We start from the raw sequence: 13,183 nt of genomic DNA, 5'->3' as shown, positions 1-13,183 counted from the left end.
ACTGGCAAGATCTTTAAGGAACAAGCTACCACCAAAGCCTGGACTCCTTTGGGCCTGTCGGGACACTGTCACCGTGATACAGGCTCACGTCCTCCGAATTCTGCTGCTATAACCCATCCCTCTTTCCATGTCACATCCAGCCCCGGGCCCCCTTGCCAAAAGCCTTCACCGTTCTTAAGGCACTGGGGACACATCGGATCCCCGGACCTGCGGCCACTAGCCAGTCCCTGGCTGAATGCTGCTTTTAGAGACAAATTTCAATGCTCTGCAGAAAAGACTTGGGTAACAAGGCAGGGGCCTAACAGAATTGCGGGGGGCAACCGGGCCTGCGGGTGCATGGGAGGTGTGTTGAAAGCTTTCCCTGGAGGGGGTGGGGGCTTGGTGTCAGAACAGGAAATGAGCGGAGGGATTGAAAGGGCTGAATCATTGCAGTGCCGGATTGCACAAAAGCCATGGAATGTTGGGCTTTGTTTCTCGTTCGCAAAATATAACGAGGCAGCAAATTCTAAACAAAAGACACTGCGGCTAAGCCAGCCAGCTCCCAAGACATGGAATCTCCCAATGCAGCCACGCTCGGTTCACCCCATGAAGGCCCTCGTGCTCAGAGCTTTGGAATGATTTCTTTGGGGACTGACGTCTGGCGGCAGTCGCTCCACACGGCACGGACGTCACCATTCTCACCCGCTGACCCCCCCCTCAAAGCAACAATGCAGCGTCACACCATGCAGCCACTTCTGGGGAAGGAATAAGCCCCCCTGTCCAGATCAGAAGTGTGGTGGGATCTCGTGCCCACACAGCAATGAAAAGACCTTGGCTGTTTAGATCTGCGCAGTAAATCCAAGAGAGCTGTCCCGGGAAAACCTTGACCCTTTGACCTGGCTTAGCACTGGCCCATCATGAGATCAGGGGCACCACGCGCTCACTAGTGCAGAGATAAGGGAGTGGCACCCCGGGGAACCGGGCCTAGCCCGACACTGGTCTGAGGAATGACATAACTTGTCACCGAGGCTGGAGAGAGGCACTGACCAGCACAGGTACCCTCAGGCCTGAGACAGATGATGGAGAGGATCACACAAGGAGAGAACCAAGGTGGTGACCTTGCACCTGCCAACAGTGACATTGAGATCCACCACCCTCACAAGGAAGGACTGCGGAGCAGACGTTGGCTTCTCCTCTGCCTCAAATTACCGCCACGGAGCCAAGAGCCCTGCAGTAAGAGAGTCTAAATACACGAGGGGTGAGAACAGTACAACCTTCCCATTTCTTTGGTGCCTTTCATCCTAAAGGAGATTACATGGTGTCATTGGAAAAGTTATAATTTGCTGAATACGATTATCCTATTTGTAGGCATGTATCATTTTTGTATCTGAAGTTCTGAATATTAACTATGTATCCGCATTTCAAATGTAGTTACACTCGCGTAACACCCACTAGACAAGATGCTTTCAGTCTAGAGAGTTGCTTGGGAAGGGCCTATTCAAGGCAATGAGCCATTAGGAAAAGACAATAGGCCTTAGGAGAAGCTTATCTCCCACCTGGGGAGCCTTCCTGAGAATGCTGCAGACAGCCTAATGGCTGCTATGATTCTACAAGGACATGTGATCAGCCCACGTCTCTAGACTCCATCTTGGGATGTCAATGCTTTTCCACAGGCTGGTCTCGGAACCAAGCTTGGGGAACAAAGGGTTCCTGCCATATGCAAAACCTATATAAGGCAGGAAGTGACATCATCTGCGGTTCTTTGCTCCTCACACAAGACGACTCCTGGAAACACCTGAGGAACAAAGACTGAACTGGGGGAAGTGCTGGACCCAGCTTAAGGGGATTTTATGGAACACCTGGGGATTCCAAGCTGCAAAGCAAGTGCAGCTTGCCCCTTAAGAATCTGCAGCCTGCTTGTATCATCTCTTTGGGTGAGAATCTGCTCTTCATACCCAATCTATTTAGTATATTAAGCTTAGTTTGCTTTTTTGTTTATTTGCTAGGTAATCTGATTTGATCTGTTTGCTATCCATTCTAATCACTTAAAATCTATCTTTTGTAGTTAATAAACTTGTTTTTGCTTTATCTAAACCAGTGAGTTGGAGTGAAGTGTGGGGGAATCATAACTCGGGGGGGAAAGGCTGTTGCATATTCCTCTCCACATTGAGGGAGGGGGCAAATTTTGTGAGTTTAAGCTGTACAGTTCCCTGTGCAGCATAAGACGGTATAATTTGGGGTTTATACTCCAGAGAGGGTGTGTGCCTGCGGAGCTGGGAGTAGCCTCCCCATGCAGGGGCTGGTCAGAGAGCCTGCTTGTAACTGCAGCTGGGTGTGCCCCTATCTGTATGTATGCTGGTGAAAATGCAGGCTGGAGGGCTTGGTAGCTTGTCACAGCAGTACAGTGTGAGAGGGAGCCCAGGCTGGTGGGTCGGGGGGGCTCAGTGGTACCCCACTTCCAGGTAGCACCCCGGAGTGTGGGGCAGTAGGGGAGAAAGCACGAAGGTGCTCGTTTCGAAATGTAACAAGTGATGGAGGCCAGCTGGCATCGTGGGCTGATAGGAGGCAGAAGTCGATGACTCAGTAGCATCTGAGAGATGCTGGGTGGGGATAGGCCGGGAAGGGCCTTGAAAATGAAGACCAGTAGCTTGGTTCATGGGACTGAGACGGCAGAGCCAGTGGATGGGCATAGTGCACCTCATCCTGACCTGGTGGCATCACCTCTCTGGCTCAGAGGTTAGTACAAGTCCCATGGTCCATTCAGCCATTGGCACCTTTGCTGAGACTGCCGGCAGGTGGGCCAGGGGTGGCGTCTGACGTGTGTCACTCGGCTGGAATTCACAACATGCCAATGGGAAAAGATGTGCACAGGGAAGGTTTGTATTTGATCCACCATCCCATAAAGAACTTGATACGTTTACCAAAGCATTGGAGCAGTGATGGACACATCAAAGGAACCAGCTCTCTTTGGGAGGAGACACCACACTGCACACCCACCCCTTCCCCGCGCAAGACACAGCTGATAAATGAAGCATGCCACCAATTTAGTCTCTAGGAATTTGGTAATAGCAGCCAACATGAGTGTAGCCTGATAGCCACAGACCAGGATCTGCCGGGTGTGAACACCCAGGGGAGAGAGGAATTACCTTGGGGGACATAACGTACAACTGTTGTGTTCCACTGCAGAGGTGGCTGGAGTTCAGCATGATTGACACAATCCCAGCACGGATGTGTGATGGATTCCCCCCGGGGTGCTACCTGGAAGTGGGGTACCACTGAGCCCCCCCGACCCACCAGCCTGGGCTCCCTCTCACACTGTACTGCTGTGACAAGCTACCAAGCCCTCCAGCCTGCATTTTCACCAGCATACATACAGGTAGGGCACACCCAGCTGCAGTTACAAGCAGGCTCTCTGACCAGCCACTCCAAAGCCGCCTTCCGATCCCTTCTCAAAACTCCCCTTTGCCATGCTGCTGGCCTGATCAAACCCCTGTCCGTCACGCTGACCAGCACCGACATGTTATCTGGCACTCTCTCATCGGTCTGCATCCATCGGTCGTCTCCTATCCGATACCACAACTGCAAACTCTTTGGGGCGGGGACGGTCTTTTTGTTCTGTGTTTGTACAGCGCCTGGTACAGCAGGGTCCTGATCCGCGACCGTGGCTCCGAACCTAGACCTACAGTAAATACAGACGATAATGGCAGTGACAGGGGAGTGGGAGTAGCTCAGGGGATTTGGGCTGAACTAAACAGATCTTCTAGGTGTCCAGGGTGTTTTGCAACAGCACTAAATACCACGCACTTCACCCAAACCCGTCAATTGCATAAAAGTGCTCTCCATTGATCGAAATCACACATTAGTGAAGTCAGGAGCCGCCATGAAGAACTGACTGTGTTTTTAGGTCTTCTCCAAGGGCATGGGGCTGTAAAAAAAAGGGGCTAGTCTAAGGCCCCCTCTCCAAGCCCTTAAACTGTGCTAGGAACAAGTGGTATAAAAACAAGCGATGTGCTGTGTTTAACATGGTTACAAAGGGGATACGGTTTTCCTGTCTACACTGATCAGGGAAACATGACTAGATATCTGTGGGTTAAACACGGTGTATGGCTTTAACGCAAATGCTTTGCTCTTCTGAGTCACACCAGTAGAAGGGCATGCATCACCCCAGTCACTGCATCAGCTCCCCACTGAACACCATCAGAGATTATAAAGCCCGATGGGATTGCAGGGGTCAACTGCTCTGATCTCCTGCATAACACAGGCCTTAATCTGTGTTTGAACCAGAGCAGATCTCTTAGAAATACATCCAGTCTTGATTTTAAAATGGCCAGTGAATCCACCATGATCCCTGGTAAATTGTTCCAACGGTTGATTATCTCACTGTTAAAAACTTCAACCTTATTTCCAGTCTGAATTTTTCCTACCTTCCACTTCCAGCCACGGGATCTTGTTAGACCTTCATCTGCTAGACTGAAGAGCCCTCTACTCTCAAATTCCTGTCCCCCATGTAGATACTTACAGACTGTGATCTGTGATACTTACAGACCGCTTCACCTGCTTTTTGTTGCGATATATAGATTGAGCTTCTTGAGTCTATCACTATCAGGCAGGTTTTCCAATCAAGTGATCGTTCTCGTGACTCTTCTCTGAACCTTCTCCAATTTATCAACATGCTCCTTGACGTGTGGGCACCAGAGCTGGACACACAATTCCCACAGTGGTAACCCTGGTGCCAAATTCAGAGTAACCAAAGTCCTGAACCTAATGGTCAAGCTCTACATGAGGGACGCCTCTCCCTTGACAGGGGATGCATCTCCCTTCACAGCCATGATTCTCCATGGCATCTACCCTCCGGGGGAGCGAATGAATGATCAGCTATATGACTGAGGCTCAGAAGGGTTGGCAATGAAGGTCTCTTGGCAGCCAGTCCATGGTGTAGCACTCCCTTCCCTTCCCGAGATGATCACAAAGCTCAGAGCTTACAGACCTAAGTGCAATATCCATCTATGCCCCCCAGCATACCCTCTGCGATACATCTCCGCAACACCCATCCCACGTTCACCCTGCACTTCTCCAGGCCAGGCTTTGGCCATGAGACAATTCCCTCTGAAGCATGGGCAAAACTTAATTTTAGAAGCTTTTACTGAGGTTCCACCACTGGACACCTTCCACCACCAACAGCCACAAACCAGCAGAAACCAGCTCCGGTCCCTAACCAGCCTCCCCACCCCTAAGGGGGAGGGAGAAGGTCGATGGCACAAATAAGTCTTATACAGTGGCGGCAGCCTCATCAATCTTGACCAGGATGGACATGGGCCCTCCAACGAGAACCAAGAGTTTCAACACCTCCCTGCTTTTCCCCCCAAAGAGCCAGTTTGAGTAAACCCAGTTAGAATCCTCCAGCTGGTCTCCATTGGTTTCCACGGGCTTCTGTGGATTTTTGCTGGAGGCCAGAAGCCACCAGCAGCTCAAGATCCTTGTTGCTCTGTCCCAAGTTCTATTTGCCAACCAGAACCAGCTGAAAAATTTCCACCGAAGAGTCAGCAGATTCTAACTCCCATAACCAATCAGAGAGGCTTCATATCTCAGGTAACTGGGTCCTAGACCTAATAGAGCAGCGGTCCCCAAACTTTTCAGGGTCATGCCCTCCCTTACCCCTGTCCATGGTGTGCCCCTACCCTTCCCCTCCCCTCCGCCCCCCGCCAGGAGCCGGAGTCGGGAGCAGGGAGGCCAAGGGCAGGGGGCCGAGGCTGTGGGCAGGTCTGGGCCCGGGAACGGAGCCATGGCCAGCGGCTGAGGCTGGAGGCGGGAACAGGGCTGGGAGCGGAGCTGCAGCTGGGCCGTGGTGAGGACCAGTAGCTGGGCCCTCGGCTGGGTGCGGAGCTGAGGCTGGGGACGGGACTAGGTGCAGGGCCATGGCCGGGGGCAGGGCTGGGTGGCGCTCTCTCCCTGCCTCCCGTGGGGGGCAGGTCCGGGTCCTGCCACACACCCTGGAATCATAGAACTGGAAGGGATCTTGAGAGGTCATCTAGTCCAGTCCCCTGCACTCAAGGCAGGACTAAGTATTATCTAGACCATCCCTGACAGGTGTTTGTCCAACCTGCTCTTAAAAATCCCCAGTGATGGAGATTCCACAACTGCCCTAGGCAATTTATTCCAGTGCTTAACCACTCTGACAGTTAGGAAGTTTTTCCTAATGTCCAACCTAAACCTCCCTTGCTGCAATTTAAGCCCATTGCTTCTTGTCCTAGCCTCAGCGGTTAACGAGAACAATTTTTCTCCTTCCTCCTTGTAACAACCTTTTATGTACTTGAAAACTGTTATCATGTCTCCTCTCAGGCTTCTCGTCTCCAGACTAAACAAACACAAGTTTTTCAATCTTCTCTCATAGGTCCTGTTTTCTAGACCTTTAATCATTTTTGTTGCTCTTCTCTGGACTTTCTCCAATTTGTCCACATCTTTTCTGAAATGTGGCGCCCAGAACTGGACACAATACTCCAGTTGAGGCCTAATCAGCGCAGAACAGAGAGAAAGAATTACTTTTCGTGTCTTGCTTACCATACTCCTGCTAATACATCCCAGAATGACGTTTGCTTTTTTTGCAACAGTGTTACACTGTTGACTCATATTTAGCTTGTGATCCACTATGACCTCTAGATCCCTTTCCACAGGACTCCTTCCTAGGCAGTCATTTCCCATTTTGTATGTGTGCAACTGATTGTTCCTTCCTAAGGGGAGTACTTTGCATTTGTCCTTATTGAATTTCATCCTATTTACTTCAGACCATTTCTTCAGTTTGTCCAGATCATTTTTAATTTTAATCCTATCCTCCAAAGCACTTGCAACCCCTCCCAGCTTGGTATCGTCCACAAACTTTACAAGTGCACTCTCTATGCCATTATCTAAATCATTGATGAAGAAATTGAACAGAACCAGACCCAGAACCGATCTCTGCGGGACCCCACTCGTTATACCCTTCCAGCATGACTGTGAACCACTAATAACTACTCCCTGGGAACGATTTTCCAACCAGTTATGCACCCACCTTATAGTAGCTCCATCTAGGTAGCATTTTCCTAGTTTGTTTATGAGAAGGTCAGGCAAGACAGTATCAAAAGCCTTACTAAAGTCAAAACAGACCACGTCTACTGCTTCCCCCATATCCATAAGCCTTGTTACCCTGTCAAAGAAAGCTATCAGGTTGGTTAACATGATTTGTTCTTGACAAATCCACGCTGACTGTTACTTATCACCTTATTATCTGCTAGGTGTTTGCAAATTGATTGCTTAATTATTTGCTCCAGTATCTTTCCAGGTACAGAAGCTAAGCTGACTGGTCTGTAATTTCCTGGGTTGTCCTTATTTCCCTTCTTATAGATGGGCACTATATTTGCCCTTTTCCAGTCTTCCAATGTTCCTCTGTGCCCCCCTAGGGGAGCGCACCCCACAGTTTGAGGGCCTGTAATAGAGCATAGTCAACAGCTTGAGCTGGACCCAGGAGCAAAGAGGGAGCAAGGGCAGAGCATAGAGCACCAGCGTTCATTACAGCAACTTGGACCTTCCAAGAGGTGAGCCAGTGGGAACTAGCTGACGTTTGAGTCCTTTCCAAGACACTCCCTGGCACGGTGCACTCAGTAATGCACTGGTCCCAGGTTGCAGTGGGGGAGATCTAGGTTGGATATTAGGAAACACTATTTCACTAGGAGGGTGTTGAAGCACTGGAATGGGTTCCCTAGGGAGGTAGTGGAATCTCCATCCTTAGAGGTTTTTAAGGCCTGGCTTGACAAAGCCCTGGCTGGGATGATTTAGTTGGGGATTGGTCCTGCTTTGCGGAGGGAGTTGGACTAGATGACCTCCTGAGGTCTCTTCCCATCCTAATCTTCTATGATTCTATAATGCAGACTGGAAGCTGTGGATCTACATCGGAGAGGAATGGTAAACACCACCGGTGGAAAGACAAGCTGCGCATTACAGCTGTCAGCCGGGCTCAGCTGTGACCATGAAAACCAGCCTGTAAAAAAAGGGCACTTCCTGGTGGGTTCTGAGTCACTTTCCAGAGGCCATACAGCAAAGCAATATTGCATAATCTGATGGGGGGGGGGGGGTCAAAATTCACGCTCCCCAACTCTGACAGAGAAGCGCTACTGAAAATGAAAGAGAAAAAAATCACCCTCACAGAAGGAAGAGAATAACTATTGGTTGAAGCAGAATAAACCTCGGTGCACGGAAACATATTTACGTGACCTGGAGAGACCTTTTTTTCCCTTTGACACACAGGAGTTGCTGCACCAGATACAGAGTAATGGTTCGGGTCATCTCTGTTAGCAGCTAATGCCGGATGCCCCCGAGAAAAGCACAATCCCCCTATAACGCCCCCAACTGTGCGGCCCTATAAGAAGTGTCTCCTCAGCCAACTAGCCAGGGATCACTTTGTGACTGGAAGCAGGAGACTGGCCTGCAGGATCTGAGAAAGACCTGCAAGAGCAGGAGACAGGTGGCGGCCCTCTTCCTGAACGTGGGACAGCGTTTGAGAGCAGTGAATTTTAAATCCCCCCCTTGCATTTTTAACTCCGCCGGACCGTAGCTTAAGGTGGGACAGACGGCAAGGGGATTATGTTACTTCAGCCATTGCAATTCTACAGAGCCTTTTATTGGGGGGATCTCAAAAGACCTGCCAGCAGCAGTGACCCGTCTAGATGAACGAAGAGAACTGGGCGTTCGAAACTCCCAAGTTCTAATCATAACCCGACCTCGGGGAAGACACTTCAAGTCGGTGTCTCATTTTCCCCCGGCTGTCCAGACACGAACTAGTTCCGTTTTACAACTCCCGTGTGACTGTCAGACTCAAGGCAGCACACGCTTGCACCCGTAAAAGTACGGTCATTTCACAGAGGTGGAAACTGACACTCAAAAAGCTTACGAGACTGTCCAGAGTCACATCGCAAAGTCACTGGAAGAGCTGGAAAGAGAACCCAGGAGTCCTGGCCTATACTGTAACCCTATCTTACTGCAATGGGATATATCCATCATATCTGTACCCCGTTACTGTTGTATCTGAGCCGCTCACAACCTGTGATGTATTTACCCTCGCTACCTCCCCGTGGGCTAAGTGGTTTTAGTCCTGCTTTACACATGGGAAAGTGAGGCGCAAAGGGACTAAGGCCCATTTCCCCAAAAGTACTTGAAATCAATGGTCATTAGGAGCCTGAACACCTTCATGGACCTGGGCCTAAGCGACCTGCCCGAGATTATATAGGACGTTTCTGGCAGAGCAGGGAACTTAATCCAAGGCTCCCGGGTCACAGGCTAGTGCCCTAACCATTGCACCATCCTTCCTCTCTGGAAATCGGCCTCCTGGAACTGCACCACCAGGCCTAGAGGCTTTGCCCTCCAATTCCCTGGCTGGCAGATCCGCAGCTGATCTTCTTCCTTCTCTCCTCCAGCTAGAGTTGGAAACGGAGACAGAGTGAACTAACATAGGGCATCCAGACTGGATGAGATGAGAAGAGTTTAAAGGGGAATAAACTAGGGCTTTTCCCCCCATTATGATTCTGCCTGTGTTTGTTTTTAGGAGTGGGTTTTCCCTGCTCTTTTCTGTGTTTTAGCCCTTCACCATCCCCAAAGTGAAGGATACCTGACTTACTGTACCCCAGACAGGTTTCAGAGTAGCAGCTGTGTTAGTCTGTATCCGCAAAAAGAAAAGGAGGACTTGTGGCACCTTAGAGACTATCAAATTTATTTGAGCATAAGCTTTCATGAGCTAGAGCTCACTTCACCAATGAAGTGAGCTATAGCTCACGAAAGCTTATCCTCAAATAAATTTATTAGTCTCTAAGGTGCCACAAGTACTCCTTTTCTTTTTTTGTACCCCAGACGCCTCTCTCTTACCTAACCCCCAGGGCGCAGAGTCAGAGGGCAAAGCAAAAAAACAGGAATAATAACGAAACCTTGTCTACACAACAAGAATGACCTGTTGTTGAAAATGGGCATACGGAAGCGAGCCGAAGCAGTGTTGAACCTGATTTAGATACAAGTGCAGACCGCAGCAGGTTTCAGCAGCGGTTCAGTGCTTCACCGGTGCCTACATCTGTTGTCAGCAATAAAGTGTTCGTATAGAGCAGACCAGTCTGCATCAGACTGACTCAGCCTCCCCTTCTGAGGAGCAGAAAGTGAAAGCACACCCAGACTTACCCTGCCAATCTCAAAACACACACGTCAAGGAAAGAGCTGTGCTCTCCCAAGAGCCTTCTTCCAAGACTCACAGTCTAGCCATCCTTGCAGAGGATACTAGGGCACGTGGTTTTCTTGACACATACTTCACATGCTCTTTTGCTTTGGTTCTGGGGCGTGACACAAAATTAGGGTGAAACCAGATCCAGAATCAGAAATGCAACTGAAGGGCCTGGAAAGCACTTGGAGAGGAAAGGTACAAATGTAAAGACTTATTAGCAATGCAAAAGATTACAGTAACCTTTGACGCAAAGCAGCCACTTTAGCAGGGGTGAGGATGTGAGAAATATTGGATGCCCATCTGAAAAGTGTAAAGCAGATATAGTCATGGACCTGAGCAAAGGAAAAGCCCTAATATACTCAGCTCCTATACAGCACTTTTCATCAGCAGATCTCAACGCTCTTTCCTAAGGAGGTCAGTACCATTGTATAGATGGGGAAACTGAAGCACTGAGCTCCTCCAATCTATCTCCCTGAGGCCATGGCAGGATTATTCCCTCCAGGACTTTTAAAACTAGACAATACAACCCACAAAAGGTCACAAGGGTGGGGCTTACACCAAGTCCCCAAGGAGACTATCCCACAGCGATCAATGGGAGATGGTTTCTGGCAGTCACTGAATTTTGGGGTGGGCTTGACCAGGAGACATGGAGGGATCTGGGAAATGACTGTTATTTTGAATAGAAATAGATATATCGAAAATAACCTGAGGTTTAAACAATTGGAACTGGGCAAATGCAAGAATCCAATTCATACAGCTGTTCCCTAGCTATAAAATCCTGGGATTTTATCAGTCACCTTGAGCCACCCCCGTACTGTTTATTAGACCCACTCCTTGCATCCTGACTTCAGTTAGACCCTGATCCTGAAAATGTATTCAGAGGCACATCTGAACAGAGCTTCTTACCTTATCAGCTCTTCAGGGCAGGGATTGCGCTTGTGCATTTGTAGAGCACCTAGCACAACAGGACACCGATCCTGACTGGGGAGCGTAAGGGCTGCTTGGTCAAATCCGTCCTGAGATCCCTCTGGTCCCATATCCTATCACTGACTGCGGCCAGTGCTGGCTGCTTCAGAGGAAGGCGTAGCACCTGTCCCCCCATTAGGTCTCGTTCCCACCTCTAATAATTGGATATTGGATTGAGCCCTGAAGCATGATTTAATCTCCCTTTCAAGATGTTTGTTGCTTGCACAAGATGAACAGTTGATAACAACCAGGAAGATTTCTCTGATACGCAACCTAGAGCTCTCCCCTCGGCTAATTTCATCCTTTTGCTTTTACTTTCACCTGCCTTTTTCACGATAAAGCATTCTGCTCCTTCTAGGCCCAGAACAAGCCTTCTTTCTGATGGCCAGGGTCGCAGTTCAGAGCGAGGTCAGCAGAACACGGATCTAACCAACCCCTCACTTTCTTCTTCCACACCACAGAAACGTTTCTTTCGGCTAGGCGACATCTCGTTTATTTCGCCGGGGGGAGGGTGTGGGAGAGTCAGCAATTCCGGCTGCCTCCAGAATGGGCATTTGACCCGCACCTTGCAGCACGGAGAGACATGCCAGGGCACAGAACGCACAAGCGACAGGGCGGGGGGAGGACAAGGACGGCGTCGGAGCTCACGTTTACAAGTCAAAACAGAAGGGCAGAGTTAGGCACAAAACTCTGAGCAAACCACACCTCCCGGCCAGAAAAGGGATATTTATATTTCAAAGGCAGCTACAAAACAAATGACTCATCCAGTGAGAGGCTGAGAGAAGGGGGAAGGGCCAGGACCTGGCTACACAACAGTTTGTTGAGTAACAAAAACTGAAGGTGGCCTTATCCCTTTCCCCTGGTGCTTCAGCCATCACCACACACGCGGGGCTGCTCCTCCTTCAAACGCACCCACTAACCCGAGCTGCAGCGAGTCCTGCCCCTCCCGCAAATCAAGTACACTCCCCCCCCAGGCCTGCACCTACCCCTTTCCCCTCCATCACTGCCTAAAATCCACCCACCCCAGGGTCACACCTACCCGTCTGACCCCTCCCAATCTCCCCCACCCAAAGTCTGCTCCTACCCCGAAGCAGACAGCCCCCTGAGCTGCACCAACACCATCCCCCGCAGGACTCCAGCTACCCCTTGCCCCCTGCCTTCCCAAATCAACCCCCCCGCCCCAGCTGCAGCTACCCCTACCAAATCAAACACCTGCTGCCCGAGGGCTCCAGGTACCCCTGTCCCCCTCCCTTCCCAAACCAAACACCCCCTCCCCCCAGGGCTCCAGCTACCCCTTGCCCCCTGCCTTCCCAAATCAACCCCCCACCCGGCCCGCGAGCTGCAGCTACCCCTGCCCCCCCCCAAATCAAACACCTGCTGCCCTAGGGCTCCAGGTACCCCTGTCCCCCTCCCTTCCCAAACCAAACACCCCCTCCCCCCAGGGCTCCAGCTACCCCTTGCCCCCTGCCTTCCCAAATCAACCCCCCACCCGGCCCGCGAGCTGCAGCTACCCCTGCCCCCCCCCAAATCAAACACCTGCTGCCCTAGGGCTCCAGGTACCCCTGTCCCCCTCCCTTCCCAAACCAAACACCCCCTCCCCCCAGGGCTCCAGCTACCCCTTGCCCCCTGCCTTCCCAAATCAACCCCCCACCCGGCCCGCGAGCTGCAGCTACCCCTGCCCCCCCCCCCAATCAAACACCTGCTGCCCTAGGGCTCCAGGTACCCCTGTCCCCCTCCCTTCCCAAACCAAACACGCCCTCCTTCTGTCCCCCTAAACCAAACACCCCCTCCCCAAATCAACCCCCCCCCCAGGGCGCCAGCTCCCCCTGCCCCCGCCCAGCACGGCGCAGGCGGCCGCCCCCGACCCGCTCGCTCACAGGCCTGCACCACGTCCAGGAAGCGGCCGCCCTGCGCCCGGTCCCGCAGCTGCAGCTGCCGGACGATGTGACGCTTCCAGGACCTGCCGCCGCCGCTCCCCGCCGCCTCGGCCATGGCTGCGGCCCTGGG

At 51.3% G+C, this 13,183-nt stretch overlaps 1 protein-coding gene across 4 annotated transcripts in view; it reads right to left on the bottom strand.

Moving 5' to 3' along the window:
* The window catches only part of ATG16L2 (autophagy related 16 like 2), a 56,685-nt gene extending 43,502 nt beyond the window's left edge, over positions 1-13,183 (bottom strand). For all 4 annotated transcript variants that reach the window (XM_077832085.1, XM_077832246.1, XM_077832166.1 and 1 more), the window contains exon 1: positions 13,054-13,183. In XM_077832085.1, coding sequence (XP_077688211.1) covers positions 13,054-13,168 — 115 coding nt within the window. In that variant the 5' untranslated portion in view covers positions 13,169-13,183. The remainder of the gene's footprint in view (positions 1-13,053) is intronic.

Source organism: Eretmochelys imbricata, chromosome 1 (assembly GCF_965152235.1).
Source record: "Eretmochelys imbricata isolate rEreImb1 chromosome 1, rEreImb1.hap1, whole genome shotgun sequence".
Classification (NCBI taxonomy): domain Eukaryota; kingdom Metazoa; phylum Chordata; order Testudines; family Cheloniidae; genus Eretmochelys; species Eretmochelys imbricata.
The sequence above is the reverse complement of the archived record's forward strand: the minus strand, read 5'-3'. Positions and strand labels throughout refer to the sequence as shown.